This window comes from Zootoca vivipara, chromosome 12, assembly GCF_965207765.1.
Source record: "Zootoca vivipara chromosome 12, rZooViv2.hap1.1, whole genome shotgun sequence".
Taxonomy (NCBI): Eukaryota; Metazoa; Chordata; class Lepidosauria; order Squamata; family Lacertidae; genus Zootoca; species Zootoca vivipara.
Window position 1 is genome coordinate 8,990,906 of NC_142595.1, and position 18,142 is coordinate 9,009,047.

At 45.9% G+C, this 18,142-nt stretch overlaps 1 protein-coding gene across 2 annotated transcripts in view; it reads left to right on the forward strand.

Annotated features, from left to right (window-relative positions):
* Positions 1–8,414: 8,414 nt before the first annotated feature.
* Positions 8,415–18,142, forward strand: part of SMYD1 (SET and MYND domain containing 1) — a 33,809-nt gene continuing 24,081 nt past the window's right edge. For both annotated transcript variants that reach the window (XM_035135704.3, XM_035135705.3), the window contains exon 1: positions 8,415–8,585. In XM_035135704.3, the coding sequence (XP_034991595.1) occupies positions 8,464–8,585 (122 nt within the window). In that variant the 5' untranslated portion in view covers positions 8,415–8,463. The remainder of the gene's footprint in view (positions 8,586–18,142) is intronic.

Here is an 18,142-nt window from a genome sequence, read left to right on the forward strand (position 1 = left end):
AAAATCCAATCGGGATTCTTAAGATCTATATTCCTCACGCCCAAATGCGTTCCTAATGCAGCCTTACGATTGGAAGCTGGACTACAGGAAGTAGAATCTAAAGTATGGCAATCAGCTCTACTATACTGGCTAAAAGTGAACAAGACCCCAAATGGCCTTATCCCCCTAATCTTCACTGATAGATTCCGATCTACATGGGAGCAGACCATCCAAAAGAAATTAGTCTCATATGGACTGCCGGTGGGGCCCACTCTGTCCATGGGATGGGAAAGGGCAAAAAAGCTAATTAAGGAAAGAATCTCGAATATTGATCGACAAAACAACCTAACCTGACTTTCCTTAATACATAGACAACTGTACGAGCATCGATTGAATTATCTAGCTAATTATTTAAAAACGTTAGAAAATCCGAGATATCGGTGGGCCTTCACTAGGGCTCGTTTCAATGCTCTACCCTCGGCATTGTTAACTGGTAGATATCTCCATATTCCGGTAGAACAGAGACTATGTCCTTGTGATAACAAGGAGATCGAATCGATAAGTCATGTCCTCCTCCATTGCACATTGTATTGAGACATGAGGAAGGAGATAATTGATCCCTTGTTAAAAAACGTACCAGGCCGCTCAACAGAAACGCTTACTAGATACCTACTAGCGGATTTTAACCCAGAGTGCACTAAGAATGTAGCTAAATTCTGTTACTACGCGTCAAGACTAAGACACGCCACGACATCAATCAATAACAATGATAAATCCGCCTATTAATTATCAGCAGACAATAGTTAAAGGGAACTATCCCTCATTAAATTTTAACCCAATTTTAATTTAAAATAGGATTATGAAACAGTATTGTTCTAAGATGATACTCAAGAACTATCTATTTTATGTATTATTGGTTTTCTTTTTCTTTTTTTGCTGGTCTATGACCGTAATAAAGATATTATTATTATGGTGGGAGATGCATATCCCCAAAATAATTTAATACTTTTTTCAGGTGTGGGGTCTGTTATTACCAAAAGTGGCCTGTTATAATCCGTACAGTAAGTGATGTGTCACATTTCTTTTCCCCAGGTATAAGTTATTGTAATTTAATTTCTGGGGTAAAAGTGATCTACTCAATGGAATTGTAACCTTGTGAGAAGACACTTTGACAGTATTTATTCATTGCGTAAAGCGGGTGGCGCTGTTGGTTAAACCACTGAGCCTAGGGCTTGCCGTTAAGAAGGTTGGCGGTTCGAATCCCTGTGACAGGGTGAGCTCCCGTTGCTTGGTCCCAGCTCCTGCCAACCTAGCAGTTCGAAAGCACATCGAAGTGCAAGTAGATAAATAGGTACCGCTCCGGCAGGAAGGTAAACGGCGTTTCCGTGCACTGCTCTGGTTCACTAGAAGCGGCTTAGTCATGCTGGCCACATGACCCGGAAGCTGTATGCCAGCTCCCTCGGCTAGTAAAGTGAGAGGAGCGCCGCAACCCCAGAGTCGTCCATGACTGGACCTAATGGTCAGGGGTCCCTTTACCTTTTAAAGCTGCAAGGAAAGGCTTTCTTGAGTTCATTTTTGTACGTGTATTTCGTTGCTGCTTTTTGAATAAAGTGGTAGTTAGGACATCTTCTGGGCAGCTCAGGAAGGACACATGTAATCATATTTCAAACAAGACAAAACTCCAAGGATTTAAAAAATATTCCTGCGTGCCCCACCGCCTCCAATTTTCACCATCCTTTATAGGGATACTGTGTCGTGCGTTTCAACATTGAGGAACACAAACTTCGATTTCTCCCCCAAATTCTGCAATGCATCTCTTCCCAGCTACACCTGGAGAAATTATTTGGGGGAAGTTAATGGATTTTCAATTACACTTACATTGTGGGATTTCAAAACCTCTTCCCAAAGCAAATGGGACTTTGCCCTCAAATTCCGCGACTGGTAGGAAATCCATTTTTTATGTACTGATAACCAAACTGTACATTAATTTGTTTGAGCCAGACCTACTAACCACATACTGAATAACCACTCACAATCACAGTGTCTGATCAGGCCACCTTTTTAAAATCATAATATGTTTGTGTTTTGGTGATATGAAATGCAATTGTCATAGTGCTGAATGATCAGTGGAAAAATCAGATGTGTTCCGTTCCAATTGGTATTTTGCGGCCTAACACAGCTAAATCACGCCGGTTTTGATGGGGAAAAGGTTTTGTCTTCTCACCAGTGAATCTGTTGGACAGGCCATTCCCCTTTCAATATGTCTTTATGTGTGAAGTAGACATTCTGACCTTGAGGAATGACTGGCTCTTCAAAACTGAATGCGTGTTAATCTTCCTTGATGAATAGCCACTACAGGGGAGGATTATCACCACCTTTGTAGTCTATAATGCACCCTCTTATCGGCAGTTTTCTCACTCTTGGATTGTTCCAGTTGTAATAAGCAAAAATCTGCTCTTATTCCCCTATTGGGTTCTCCATCAGTCGGAGAATATAACAGAGGCCAACCAGAGAATTTTGAGAAGCAAAGCCTTTATTTTTGCTGTTGCAACAGGGTCCTTCCCCTCACGCAGGAGAGCAAGGAAGGAACCCAGAACAAAAGAGAACCTCCGCTTTTATCAGTTTTCCCATCACCTAGAAACACCCCCAAAATACATCATTCCTACATCACAGCTATGTAATCAATACCTCACAAAAAGGAGGGTTCAAGGTAGAAATCTGAGCACTTTTGACACCTCCTAGTCCTCCTCTCACCCCTCCCAGGTGTGAATTCCTAAACACAAAGAAAAATGAACATTTTCTTAAGAGTTGATCACTCTCTTTTGTTTGGAGGAGTCTTCCATTGTGAATGAGATGGCTTGCAGTCTGGCACCATTGATGGGGAAATGTCCAGTTGGCAGAGCCTCAGATTATGGCTCCCAAGTTGCTAGTCATGTGGAAATGTGTGTGTGAGATTCAGTGGGGTGGGGGAAACTCCTACAACAACATAGCTGCCAAGTTATCCCTTTTTTAAAGGGATTTTCCCTTATGCTGAATAGGCTTCCTCGCGAGAAAAGGGAAAACTTGGCAGCTATGTACAACAAGATGGATATCACTTTAATTCTGGTCAGTTTGGGAGAGTCAAAATGGTTTTCAGGCCTGTCTTCCTGTACTGTTTGCGTGGTACATTTATGAACATTTATTATATATGTGTGACCTCAAAATTCTTATAACACAGTGAAGCAGGAAGTATAAAGGCTCATGAGACCTGATCAACCATCTCCAGAAGCAACCACCTTATTTTGTCTAGCCTTTGGTTATGATGAGCCAAGTTGGACCCAGGAATAAGTCGCACCCCTACAATGCTTGCCAGACGAGAGGACAGGCACTCAGTTCACATTGTGGAAAAGTCAGCAGAGATACTGACTGCGCAAGTTGTCAGTAAATACTGTATACCCAATCTGATTTAAGAATGTAACTCTATAATAATGGGACTTCTGAGTAGAAGTGTATAGGATTGTGTTGCAAACAACTGGAACAGCTAATTGCCTCCCCCCCTCCCTAATGTACAAATAAATAGCATCATGGCAAATATATTTGCTGTTATGTTTGATGCATTATAATGCATTATAATGGTGAGCTGAAGGCAGTCAATAGTTCGGAGGAAAAGACGGCTAGAAACACACGGACCCATGAAAGGGGAAATAGCACCTCATGTTGACATTCTTTAGCAAAAGTGTTTCACAGATTTGTGACCCCTCCCCACCAGGTGGGCTGCAAAAAACTAGATTGGGGAAATGGGTGTGTGAAGATTGTGTGGGCAGAGGCTAAAGAATATTATTAAAATTTCTATACCACACTTCATCTGAGCATCACAGGGAGTTTACAATATAGAAACACAAAAAGACATAACGTAATTATAAACATAAAACAATACCCCCCAAAAGTGAATCCAAAGTGAATTCACAATTTTCCAAACTTTTAAATTTACAAGCTGAGAAAGGTCGGACGCCTTGGTATTTGCGACAATTGACAGGAATAAAACTGATTTATTTCCAGAAAACCTTTGAAGCCCACTAGTTAAATGCCCCCCCCCCCAAGTCTTTATCACAACAAGTCTGTTTTATAGGCCGTGGCTGCTTTTGTACATGGCTATGTATTGTTTGGACAAAAGGAAAAAAAAATTGTTCCCACAAAGTCAGGTCCAGAAGTGGAAGGAAAAACGCACTCTCCAAATAAAATGCCTATTCAATTAAATTAGTAAGACCAATATGCATCTCAGCACTCTAAGCTTATCTGACTATTTTTGCAGCAGAAATCCCAGAAGTGCGCGCCAGTATTTTAGATTCCAATGAGCAAGCCTCCAGTTAAGAAACCATATCTGGAAATATAGAACCAGGAAACCCAAGACAAAATCCTAAAGGTGCAGAAAAATGGATTTTATAGATTAATCCTTCAATAAGAATATCACTTCCCTGTCAGGGAATTTTAAAAGATATTCTGCACCAACATATATTTTCTCCCCCTGCCCTTTCTAAAACCAATGGCTAACTATATTGCATTAATTCTGTGTGGCTACTTAAGGTCGTCACATTTAACTTCCTACTTCACAATTTTAGCTGAATTGGGGCCAATATTTTTATTTTTAAAATGCAAATAATTTGTACTGGAGAAGAGACCAAGCCAAATTAACCTTCCCTGCCAATTAATGACGCTCTTGGTGATAGTTTCCTGAGTTGCAGCTGCCTGGTTTTTCACCACATGATGGGGCTATATTATCAATTTAGGTCTAAGTTAAGATAAGCCAGTCTTGGATGTTTGCAGCATTCTGGAACTAAAAAAAAATCCCATCCAATGTAGTAGTGGTCTCTGACTTGTCTTGTGAAAGGAAGAATGTCTGTTGGCTTTGCTCGAACTGCTGGCTGCACATCAGCTTATTTCAACAAGGCATTTTATTATTTCAGCTTAGCTTTTTAATTGCAGTTCTGGGTATTACTCTGTTTGTTTAATTAAATTTGCGTGTTCAGACCCAGAGACCTCCCCCCTAAATAAAGACACATCAAATTTTTGTTTGCTTTTTGGCAGAATTTCGGCCACAGCTTTATCGATTACAGAAAGCGAGTGGTTGCATAGGCTCTGGTTCAGCTAGCTCCCTGCACCCTTGCAGGTAGCGCTGACCCTGGGCACCAGCATAGGTCAGCCAAGGGTGAACACCTGGATAGGCGCAAAGCCGGGAACAGACTATGTTCACCACCCATATGTCCCCCTGGACTCGGGCATGGGCACAACCCCCTCTCGAGAGTTGACCAAACCAGTTGAGTCCCCTGGATTCCTTTAACGGAATACCCTTCACAAAGGGATGGCGAGAGCGTTCTCCCATCCCTATCACCTGAACCAGTGCCTATCCGCCACATGAGCACCTGCGCTCGCCGCCAACCACTCACACCTGTAACCAATCCCTTAACCCCGCCGACATGGAGGTCAGCCACAAATCATTCCCAATCACAGACAGATGAACCCCATCAAGCATGTAAAGGGATGCATCACGGAAGGTAACGCCCGGGTGATGGCTCACCTTCCCTGCCCAAGGCCAGAACTTTTTTGGCCACGGCGCTCTGGGCGTGCATCTTGGCCCTCTCGGTGGGCATTGGCTACCTCGCCACACACGTCACTGCCATCAGTGACCCAATTTTGAGTCCAGGAAGAGCTGCCTTCAACTCTTCAAAGTCCTCCTGCATGCGGGACCGCAAGCTCAGCCGGGGACTTCCGGCAATTACGCCCAGCTGCACCATCACCACTGCGGACGTGCCTCCGCAGACACCTTCGCCCGCACCGCTTGGGAGAAGCCCCTCCCAAGGCATTCCTCGTCTGAACACCCATGAGATGCGCACGTGGTCAGGAAATCATAGCGGCCAAGTTCCGGCCTGAGAGATAAGGGACTGGACCGGAAGTAGCAGACCGCAAGTAGCGCTGCCGCCATTTTGGAACTGGGCGGAGCATGCTCAGAAGCTACTTTTGATGCTGATCTGCCCTGTTCCAAAATGGCCGCCACACCAGAAGTCACGCTGCAGCCATTTTGGAACTGGGCAAAGCAGCACCAAAAGTCGCTTCTGAGCATGCTCCGCCCAGTTCCAAAATGGCCGCCGCGCCAGAATAAACCGGGGAGAAACAAAAAAAATCCGTTTTTTTGGCTGGGGACAGCAGGAAAAACGGGGGTTTCCCGGGGAATACGGGAGACTTGGCAGCTATGCAGGAAATCCAAGCCTGCGTCCGAATCCAGACTCCGCTGCCCTTTTGCTGGCCCAGTGGACAATGCTGTGCCCGATTATCCAGATGTGCAGGGCAGGCGGAATTAGGAATGAACAAAACCACATTAATAACTGCACCTCAGCGCCGCATCTGAACACAACCCCTGTATGGGTCAGATTTCCAGCGGCCCAGATCCTGAATCCTTTTTGTCATTAGTATACAAAAAAGCATGTTTCTAGTCCTTATAATTGCACACGTGTGTAAAGGTATGCAGGGCCGGCTCGCCAATTGACTCCAGTGGCGCAGGGCGCTGGGGCGCTCAGGGGTGTGCTGAGGGGTGCCCCAGCAAGTGTAGGAGCTGCGCGGCGGCCTCCCTTTTCCCTCTGCCAGCCGCGCCGCTCAGGATCTCTGCTTAGGGAGGTAAGCGAGCGGAGCAGGGGCACTAGGACCCTGTTCCGCTCTTCAGTGCCAGGGTCATACCTCACCCCGGCGCTGCATTTCATTGGCGTTCCTGTTGGCGGGAAGGCTCGGATGCCTTCCCACAGTCTAGGACTCTCCCTGCTGCCCGCTGGCTCCATGGCGCCCACCTGGCCTCCGCTTTCGGCGGGAGGGCTCCGGACTGCAGGAGCGGGGCTCTCCCTGCTGGCTCCGCGGGACCGGGGGGCCGGGCCTCTCTGCAGGCCGCACTCTCCCTTCCCGGCCCTGTGGCTCGAGATGGCGCGCTCCTCCAGGGAAGGTAAGAGCTTTCCTTTTTTTTTTAATGGAGGGGAACAGCTGGAGGTGCAGAGTTTTTTTTTTTAATAAAAAAAAAGAGTGGGGGTGGGGGGCGCCTGAGGGATCCCTGCACCAGGGCGCCCGATGTGCCAAAGACGGCCCTGAAGGTATGTGGACAATGCCTGATGAAATCTCCAAAGAAAGGAATTTCAGAAATAAGACTTCTACCATTCGGGGTGTGCGTGTGTGTGTGTGTGTGTGTTTGTGTGTTAATCTTCAGAATTCTGCTTAAACTGTTTGTCTTTCCCTGTGACTGAGCAGAAGTAGAATGAATTAAAAGCTGCAATCTATGTTATGAACAATTACATTCACCATGCAAATGTGATTAATTTGCATGGGGAACACATCTTTCATATATCACAATCTGGTTTAATGTAGTGTGGGTTTCTTTGAAGGTACATATATCTTGCCTAGGGACGCGGGTGGTGCTGTGGTCTAAACCACTGAGCTTGCTGATCAGAAGGTCAGCAGTTCGAATCCCCGCGACAGGGTGTTGCTTGGTCCCTGCTCCTGCTAATCTAGCAGTTCGAAAGCACGTCAACGTCAAGTAGATAAATAGGTACTGCTCCGGCGGGAAAGTAAACGGGGTTTCCATGCACTGCTCTGGTTTTGCCAGAAGCCACATGACCCGGGAAACGTCGGCTCCCTCAGCCAGTAAAGTGAGATGAGCGCCGCAACCCCAGAGTCGTTCGGGACTAGACTTAACTGTCAGGGGTGCCTTTACCTTTACCGTTATATCTTGCCTACACTCCCAAGCAGGTTCATGTTTACATGAGTATAATCTCATCTTCACCCAAGGGACAAGCAAAGATGTCATGTCTGCTTGGGAAAAGGGTGCCAGATTTCCGCAAGACCTTTGAGTGACTTCCAAGTGTTTCTGCAGGTTGCATGGCTAGTGCCCTCTGGGCAGCTTATGTGCTTAGGGGGGCATGTTTTTAGTGCACAGTCTTCAAATGCAGCCCCACATAGCTCTGCCTGTGTGTCAAACAAATGCAGCATTGTTTAATTTCTTTTTAAAAACAGTGCAAACAGCATCAAATGTTATTGGGCATTGCACGCAAGGCATGCTACTTAGCACTTTCTCAGCTGTTGGCTCCTGACAGGCAGAAGCATGTGGTTTCTAAAAATACACTCAAGAAAACACATTATCTTTCCAGTAGGAGAGTGTAAAGTAAATGTTGTGCACAATAATTTTCATTTTGGGGGGAAAAAAATATTGTGTTATTTTGGTTGGGCTAATGAAACAAACTGTGATCCTACAGGACCAAACTCTCCCCACCCACCCAAGGACACTTTGATGCTGTTGCTGTGCCCCCCCACCCCCTTTGCTATGGAAATTTGGTGTTAGTTGGGAGGTGCCAAGGCAGCCCATTTATAGGATTGGTCATTTGGAAGCTGGGAAGCCTTTAAAGAGCAGGAGTGATAAGAGATTTGAGTCACTTGGAATACGAGCTTGGATGCCTTGCTATAACAAAAGGGGGCATGGAGAACGTGGACGTGTTCACCTGCGAAGCCAAAGGCAGGGGGCTGAAGGCAGTGAAGGAATTTTGGGCAGGAGATGTCATTTTCGCAGAACGAGCCTATGCTGCAGTAGTATTTGACAGGTAAGGAGGACAAAAAAAAATGGAAGTGTGTTGCTGAAAATTAGGACCTCGCTTCTGACGGTGAATGAAAGAGGGAGCTGATGTGGAAACAGCTGGCTTTCATTCAGCACAGTTTTAGCAGGGGGATTTCTGTGACTCCTTGTCTAATTTACTAATGAGAAGCCAGGGGCATTTCAGGAAGAGAGATGCATTTGGCTGCTAACTAGAAGGTTGGTGGTTCAAGCCCACACAGGGACAGCTGTGGGCAGGATTCCAGTAAGGGGTTGGACTTGATTAATCTCGCGGTGCCTTCCAGCTCGACAATTCAATGATTCTATGACCCAGGTGGCGCTGTGGGTTAAACCACAGAGTCTAGGGCTTGCTGATCAGAAGGTCGGCGGTTCGAATCCTTGCAACGGGGTGAGCTCCCGTTGCTCGGTCCCAGCTCCTGCCCACCTAGCAGTTCGAAAGCGCATCAAAGTGCAAGTAGAGAAATAGGGACCGCTCCGGCGGGAAGGTAAACGGCGTTTCCGTGCGCTGCTCTGGTTCACCAGAAGCAGCTTTGTCATGCTGGCCACATGACCCGGAAGCTGTCTGCGGACAAACGCCGGCTCCCTCGGCCTATAGAGCGAGATGAGCGCCACAACCCCAGAGTCGGACACGACTGGATCTGATGGTCAGGGGCCCCTTTCCCTTTACCTAAAGCCAGGATAGAGCTGGTGCAGAGTGGCAGCTCAAAGACTGAGCTGCATCAGAAAGTTCCCAGTTAAATTCTCACCTCTGCTGTGATCTCACTGGGTGGCCTTAGATAGGTCCCTAGTTCTCAGCCTCAGTCTCCCCCATCTGTGCCGTGGGGATAATAATAGTGATCTGCCTTACATGGTTATAAGAATGACTGAGATATGAAGATGCTTTAGCATTCAAAGCACTGCATGGTTGGCAAACATTTATCACCGTGGTCACCTGCCACCAGGAATCCTGCATGTCAAGCATATAAATGACCTGTTTGTACTATTCCGCTGAGTCTACCAGATTGCATGTTACTTTCCGCCTCTCTTTTATTAATATGTTTACTACACTGAATTTTACAGCGATATAGGGGTGGGAGTAGGATTAATCGACCTTTTTATTTATTTTATTTTATTGAACGAGATTTATATAACGTTTGATGGTAAGAAAACCTCTAAGCTGCTTACAGAAATATAAAACACTCAAAATCTAAATTAAAAAGTTAAAAACAGGTACTTAAAATAATTCAAAATCAACAGCAGCTACAAAAAAAAGATAAAACACATGTAACTTCTGCATGTCTGGATAGGCTTTTTAACCATTTGCCCAAAGGCCCCGAGGTACAGTATGCCAATGAATATTTCCTCGTTGAGTTCCTACCGTCCCTCTTATTCTCTCTTTTATTCCTTCTTCTCTGCTACTAAGTGGATGCTTTAAAACCTGGTGATTGTTTTCACATAAATATATTATTTAGTTTGGATCAAGGCTTGGAGTGGGTTCCCCAAAATTACAGGGAATTAATCAATTGTTATTTTTAATTATTTTTATTAATTTCCAAGAAACAGGATATAAGCATAACATTATCAAAACAATTGGTTCCTCCTCTCCCACCCTTCCTCTGGAACAGAAGACGTATGCAGCAAATTTGCACATAAACCTTTATGTGTAGTTGGCGGGTACCAGCCATCAGGGCGCTCATTTGAATACTTTATAAAGGGATGCCATGTTAAAGTTACCAGATTTTTTTTCAATGAACCTGGGGACACTTTTCAACTTCAATAGATTTTTTGTATGGGGACTGATTTGTAAATCTGGGGACATTTGGTAACCTTATGCCATGTTCTAGCAAAACCATCCGTTTCAGTTGCATCATTCAGGGTGCGAACTCTTAGTTAGTTTCTCAGGTACTTCCTGTTTCCGTGGTGTGATATGAAGACGATCAAGTCTTTCCCATTCTTTTGCAATGAGCAATCATGCCGCTACAAGAAGAAAAATGAATAAGTTCCTTGTGCAACGATTTACGTTGAGTATCTTAAAAAATGCTTAATAAACCCAAGCATGGGTTGCATTATACAACATCCTAATTTGTAATTTTGCTTGTTTCTGTAAATACCCTTTTCCAAAATGGTTGCACTTTCAACTAACTGAAATGCTTTTTGAATCAAGCAGTTGTGAAGTCCTAAAAGCACTGGCTCCACTGGTTCACTCCACCTTATTATTATTATTATTATTATTATTATTATTATTATTATTATTACTATTATTATTTATTATTTATACGCCGCCCATCTGGCTGGGTTTCCCCAGCCCCTCTGGGCGGCTTCCAACAGAATAATAAAATAATCGATTAAAGATTAAAAGCCTCTCTAAACAGGGCTGCCTTCAAATGTCTTCTAAAAATCTGGTAGCTGATTTTCTCTTTGACTTCTGATGGGAGGGCGTTCCACAGGGCAGGCGCCACTACCGAGAAGGCCCTCTGCCTGGTTCCCTGTAACTTGGCTTCTCGCAACGAGGGAACTGCCAGAAGGCCCTCGGTGCTGGACCTCAGTGTCCGGGCAGAATGATGGAGGTGGAGACGCTCCTTCAGGTATACTGGACCAAGGCCATTTAGGGCTTTAAAGGTCAGCACCAACACTTTGAATTGTGCTTGGAAACGTACTGGGAGCCAATGTAGATCTTTCAAGACTGGTGTTATGTGGTCTCGGCGGCTGCTCCCAGTCACCAGTCTAGCTGCCGCATTCTGGATTAGTTGTAGTTTCCGGGTCACCTTCAAAGGCAGCCCCACGTAGAGCGCATTGCAGTAGTCCAAGCGGGAGATAACTAGAGCATGCACCACTCTGGCGAGACAGTCTGCAGGCAGGTAGGGTCTCAGCCTGCATACCAGATGGAGCTGATAGACAGCTGCCCTGGACACAGAATTGACCTGCGCCTCCATGGACAGCTGTGAGTCCAAAATGACTCCCAGGCTGTGCACCTGGTCCTTCAGGGGCACAGTTATCCCATTTAGGACCAGGGAGTCCTCCACACCTGCCCGCCTCCTGTCCCCCACAAACAGTACTTCTGTCTTGTCAGGATTCAACCTCAATCTGTTAGCCGCCATCCATCCTCCAACCGCCTCCAGGCACTCACACAGTGAAACAAGGCACTTGCAAAGGTTTCTTTAACTCCCTTCTCCCAAGTGTGAACGCTTATAGGAGAACTCCTCTGTGCACTGTATTCAGGAATGATGAATTTGTAGTGCATGCTCCCTTTAAGTAAAACCCAGCCTCAAGTGTCTTCCTACCCCTCTTCCTTGAGACATTGATCTCCTGCTGCAGGCCTGTGTTAACAACCTCCCAGAGCTGCAGGCCGGTAAGTTAGTAAGACCAAGTAAATTCCTCTTCCATGTTTGGAGCCTGAAGTCGAGCGCTATTTTTCTAGAAAAAGAGGTGCTAGAACTCACCATGAACGGTGCCCACCTGAGAGGTGCCAGAACTAAGTTCTGGTGAGTTCCAGCTGAAAAAAGGCCCTCCTGAAGTCCATCTTCAAGGTTCAGCAGACAGTGTGCACCCCTTAGTATGCAGTTCAAATTCTTGCTTCAAAAAATAGGCAAAATATATTCTAACTCTCCCTTCCAATTCATCCCTGTTTGAAAAGTAATGAGAGTTTTTTCCCTCCCTTGCACACTTCATCTTCTGAATCCTGGGTGCAAAATTTGGCAGAGGCTCTGTTGTTGTTCACACTAGGGAGGGGTGGCTTAAGAAGCCCCCTTCCTGCATATCTTGGCTCACACAGGAGAAAATGGTACGTGTGCTGCAGGCTATTGAGCGCAACCTTAGGATCGTAGGTTGTGGCCGAGGCTGGGTGAGATTGGAAGAAAGCTGGTTGCAAATGAGAGTAAGATATTTCTTGTGAGGTGCGGAAGAGAGTCGTGAATTCTCAAATTGCTATTTAAAACAAGTTGATTGCTAGAAACCGAAAATTGCAATGTTGCTTGTTTGGTTTTTATCGACGTACTGCCTTTTTGCACTTTTAACAGAACAGAAAAACAGGGGGAAATGCCTTCGCTTTATCTTTTTAAGGATCCGGTGTACAAACTTTAAAACACTGAAGTTGGTACAATTTTAAGGCATGCAATGTCTTCCAAGCTCACTTGGGCTTGTTTGTTTTTAAATTAACAGTTTTATTGGAAGCTTTCCACATAAATAGGCAAGGCATGAAAGATGTGCAGGCCCATACAACAATGTCTCATTGTGGAATTCTTGACTATTATGTACAGCTGTCTTCTGACAAAAGGGTTTATATGTGTAAGAAGCAGGAACTGTTGATGTTACTCTTAAGCTTGTTCCATATCACCATAGCTTGGATAGTAGGTGGTGAGCATGCCATTGCTAAATGCTGTATGCGCCAGCAGATGTGGTAGTTTCCTCCCTGTGCTGTTGCACAACTTAGAAAGCATGGCTGCTTGACTGAAAGACGTTATACACTTCTGCTTTTTTCATGGCTTTCCCCAGAACACAGAACAACCAGAATTGTGTGTGAGCCTTCTTTTGATGAATGTTTAATCTGGCTCATTCACCCTACGTGGAAGAAACCAACCATGGCTGGGGATCTGACCATGTGGTCTTGGTGGCTGGACTGCTAGTTTTAATCACATGGGACGATTTCATTTGTCTGGCACACCACTGGGATGAATTCTGGTCTTCATTGTGAAGTGCATACAACTTTTCTGTTAAGGAACAAACTCCTGTTGCAAATATCTTTGGAATTGCTCGCAAGTGTCAAAAAGAAGTCGGGGCTGTTTTGGTGTTTCTTGGTAATAAGCCAACACAGATTTAAGAACCTTCAATTCTGTACTGAATCGATGAGTTCTGATAGCTCCTAAAAACAGAGAAATGCAATGCACTGGGCCCAATCCTTGGTGCTTGCAACAGATCAGATGCACAACAGCAAGGAAAATCTAGAGTGCAAGAATGTCCAACATGTGAGTTGGTTGCAAGGGATAGCCAGCCATGCATTCCCAAATCTTTTCTAATCACAGGGATCTAAAAGTTATTGGTGATATGTCCACGTGCCCTAGGACTTCAGTCTCTCCGCTGAATGTAGCTGGTAGTATCCAGAATGCAATGTACTGGAAATCAAGGAGCACATTCTAGAGCTTGGCTCTGTCTCTAATCCGTTGACAGCTTATTCCAGCCTCTCACGTTACACTCAAGGCATTCATATTGGGAGGGAAGCTATGGCAGCGTGACATAATGTAATGAGCTACTGTCCTGTATCCAATTAAAATCTTGCATCATTGCTTCGGAGGATTATGATGGATCTTGGGATTGTGTGTGTGTGGAGGTGTGGAGCTGGGTGAGGGCTGCTTAGCATATTCCTCACCAGGGTGGCTACCTGGAAGTTCAACCATCTCTCTGGAGGTCTCCCTAGCTTCAATGTGGCACCCCAGAGGAATAGTTTCCTGCGTGGGGTCTGCAGTCTAGCACCTAAAAAGACTGAAAAGTCAGTGAATATAATGTGGCTGTGGGTCCTGGGGGTCAAGTTGTTGTTGCTGGCATCCATCTGTCTTGAGAGACAATGGAGTGGGCCACCAGGGGAGAAGTCAAACCAAAGAGATTTCCCTGTGTCAAGCCTGGGCAGTGTGGATGGAGGTCCTGAGCTGCCCCGATGACAGGACCCCCCCCCTCGGCCTCGCTGATGTGGTCCAAAGGAAAGCAGAGCAAAACGTTTGGCACCAGTTTAGCTGCATGAGTTGCTGGAAAGAGACGTACAAGGCTCCCTCAGGTTTCAGGTTTCAGAAACAGTTTCTTCTTCTTCCTCTTCTTTCTTCTTCTTCTTCTTCTTCTTCTTCTTCTTCTTCTTCTTCTTCTTCTTCTTCTTCTTCTTCTTCTTCTTCTTCTTCTTCTTCTTCTTCTTCTTCCTCTTTTAAAAAAGGACATAAATTTCTTGCAGATAAGCTGAGCAACCCACACAATGTTCCATTTCCCCCTGTAGGACTAAACCAGGCTAGTGTTAGAGGGGGGACCAGATTGTTCCATTAATACAATCCCCCCTTAAGATACGTTCAGTAGACACACTGCCTTCCACAGAACCCAAGAAACTCGGCCACGGTAAGGTGATGCAAACCCCGTACTTCAGGTTAGCTAATGTTGCGTTTAGTTCTGGCTTTCCCTGTGTGTGGTGGTGACAGGATGTCTTGCTCTTGGCCTCGGGTGATCTGGGAAACTCTGCTGTGACAAGGAGCTCCCACTCACAAATGCATCATTACCAAAGGTGCTGAAAGACAGAGTCACATCGACAGGGATGCAATGGGTGGCTGGGCCATTCCTCAAAGGGCAGAGGAGGACTATTAATAAAATTGTAGGGCGGGGGGGGGGGGAGACGTGACTGACCCACAGCTCCTTGTCAGGAAAAGGATGCTCTGCAGACACAACCCTGTATCTGTGTGATGGTTGCGTCTAAAACTGCCGCAGCGTATGCGAAGCACTGCATTTATGACGAAGGAGGAATCCTCTTTCAAACCCTCTCCTTTCCCCTTCGTCTTCCCAATTTCCTTATTTTCCCTCAGAGCCCCCAGCACACCCTGTTCCCTGTGACTGGAACATGGCCTTACCAAAGCTGGCAGCATGCCAGGCAGTTGTCCATCCTTGCCCCCCTTCACGTGTTGCTCATAGGAGAAGGGGGGACACGACATGAGTACTAGGATGGGTATGCAGCCATTACCTCTGGGATGAGAAGCATGACCTCATGCATTAGCATACAGGTAGTTGTCTGCAAAGCAAAAAACCTACAAGTGAATAGTTGCTTGCCCATAGGCTTCCATGCAGCCAGGCAGGGCCGGCCCACCCATGAAGCAACACGAGGTGACTGCTTCAGGTGGCAGGAGCAACCGGGTCAGCAGATCCTGGTGTAGATCTTTATCCCCCCCCCCGCATGTTCTTGATGTAGATCTTCACAATCCTTCTTCTCTGGTGAGGAGTTGGCAACGATTTTGTGGTCCACCTCAGCTTTCTTTCCCTGATTTAGGTCCTGTTACAGCCTTTTGCTCGACTATGGAACCAGCAGAAAATATGCCACAGAACTGATGAGGGATGATAGTTCACGGTATTTTAATACAGGTCTCTGAAATGACGATGTCACACCTTTCCTCTTAGAAGTCACGGAAACCTTGTTTGTTAGGCAGGCTCCACTACTTTCCATGCTGACAAGGTTGACAGATTTATGTGGTCTATTTTTTTTCTCTCCCTGGCAAGCTGTTGCTGCCAAGACTTGGAGAAGGGCAAGTGCAGCCGCCGTGGGTTTCGTTTCAGGGACTTGAGAAGTTCATGTCCAGTGAACTTGCTGAGGAGGGGAGCTTCTGCATCCTCTGAATCAGATGACATATGGAAACTGTAGCCCTTCCAGGGTTGTAGGACTTCTGTGTCTGTGGCTCTGGTGACTGGGTGATGGAATCCAACAACATGTGGAGAGCTGCAGATTCCTCATCTAGTGATGAAACACTCGCAGGAATAGTCATCTTCAGCAGGCATCCCCAAACTGCGGCCCTCCAGATGTTTTGGCCTACAACTCCCATGATCCTTAGCTAACAGGACCAGTGGTCGGGGAAGATGGGAATTGTAGTCCAAAACATCTGGAGGGCCAAAGTTTGGGGATGCCTGATCTTCAGCATACCTGCCTTATGTGATAGGGCTCTGGCCCAGCTTCCCATCCATCCATCCAACACGCGGAGGTGCAGGACATGGCTATGCCCACCAGGCCTGCCGCAGCATCACATATCCCAAATGTCTGCACATTGAGCGCCAATGTTGAAAGCAAACAGCTGCATATGAATGGGCTCTCCACTCAGTCAGGAACCCTGTGCGGTCGATGCTCTCATGAGCTGTATCTTTACAAAGGCCACCTTGCACCCTTTGATCAAGGCTAGTCCTCTTATGGGACCTGCTCATCTTCTGATGCACATGAATCATAGAATTATGTTCATCATCTAGTTCTAGTCCAGGCATCACCAAACTGCGGCCCTCCAGATGTTTTGGCCTACAACTCCCATGATCCTTAGCTAACAGGACCAGTGGTCGGGGAAGATGGGAATTGTAGTCAAAAACATCTGGAGGGCCGAAGTTTGGGGGGGGCTGTTCTAGTCCAACCCCCTGTAATGCAGGAAAATGCAGCTGTCTCTTATGGGGACCAAACCTTGCCGTTCTCAGCACCATGCTGTAACCGACTGAGCTATCCAGTCATTAGTTTTAAAGTTTCCATTTAAATAAGGGCAACTTTGTCTTGGGACCCAGGTGGCGCTGTGGTTAAACCACAGAGCCTAGGGCTTGCTGATCAGAAGGTCGGCGGTTCGAATCCCTGTGACGGGGTGAGCTCCCGTTGCTTGGTCCCAGCTCCTGCCAACCTAGCAGTTTGAAAGCACGTCAAAATGCAAGTAGATAAATAGGAACCGCTACAGCAGGAAGGTAAATGGCGTTTCCATGTGCTGCTCTGGTTTGCCAGAAGCGGCTTTGTCATGCTGGCCACATGACCTGGAAGCTGTACGCCGGCTCCCTCGGCCAATAATGCGAGATGAGCGCGCAACCTCAGAGTCAGTCACGACTGGACCTAATGGTCAGGGGTCCCTTTACCTTTACCTTTACCTTTAACTTTAACTTTAACTTTGTCTTTCTTACTTACTTACTTACTTACTTACTTACTTACTTACTTACTTACTTAATAGTATTTTTGTGCTACTACATAACACAAATGTTCTGTGGGCAGGTTACGCTCAAAGTCATTTTGCAATGTATGCTCAGTGCCAAATTGATTATCTATGAGCAGGGATGGAAGGATATGTTGAAGTTTCTCAGTTTCTCATACAGTTCTTCATGTCCCTGCAGCAATCTGCAAATTCTCTTTCTAAAAATCCTCACGGAAATTTGGTTTGGGGTGGGAACTGCTTTTGGGAATGAAGGTTGGTAGAGGAGATGACGGGAGTTATTTGTCCAAGCTGATTGGCTCAGAAAAATGACCATGGTTCTTCCGAGTTTTAAGAGCTCATGTAATTTTCTACTTAGCCTAAGGTGAGCTTAGGGGAGCTCAGCCACCTTTGCTCTTCTCCGAAAGTAAACTATTTTGTGATTAAACATTTTTGAGGCTCTGCACCGAGGTATTCTATGGAAGGCAGGATTCCCAGGAACAAGTCTGGAAACCAGTGGGTTAAATGATGCAGAAGTGTACCCTCTACTTCTGCAGTTGGCTTGCTGCCTACCTGATAGGTTTTATTTATGTATGGAGGTGCTTTTATATTTTGCTGGTCTATGACCGTAATAAAGATTTGGATTGGACTGGAAGTGCTTATGTATCTCAGCCGGGTGTTGACTTACGTGCCCTGCAGTGCACTTGCAACAACATGGTAATGTGATATATAGTATCTCGGACAAGTGAAGTAGTGATCTAAGTAATTCCTTGCATTAATCCTGGCAACAATGCAGTGAGTCAAGTGTGACTTATTTTCAGGGAGATGTGAAACAGAAGTGCGGTCATGCGGCTCATTCCTATGTATGTCTGCTCACAAATAAGTCCTAAGGAGTAAAATGGGATGTCAGTGT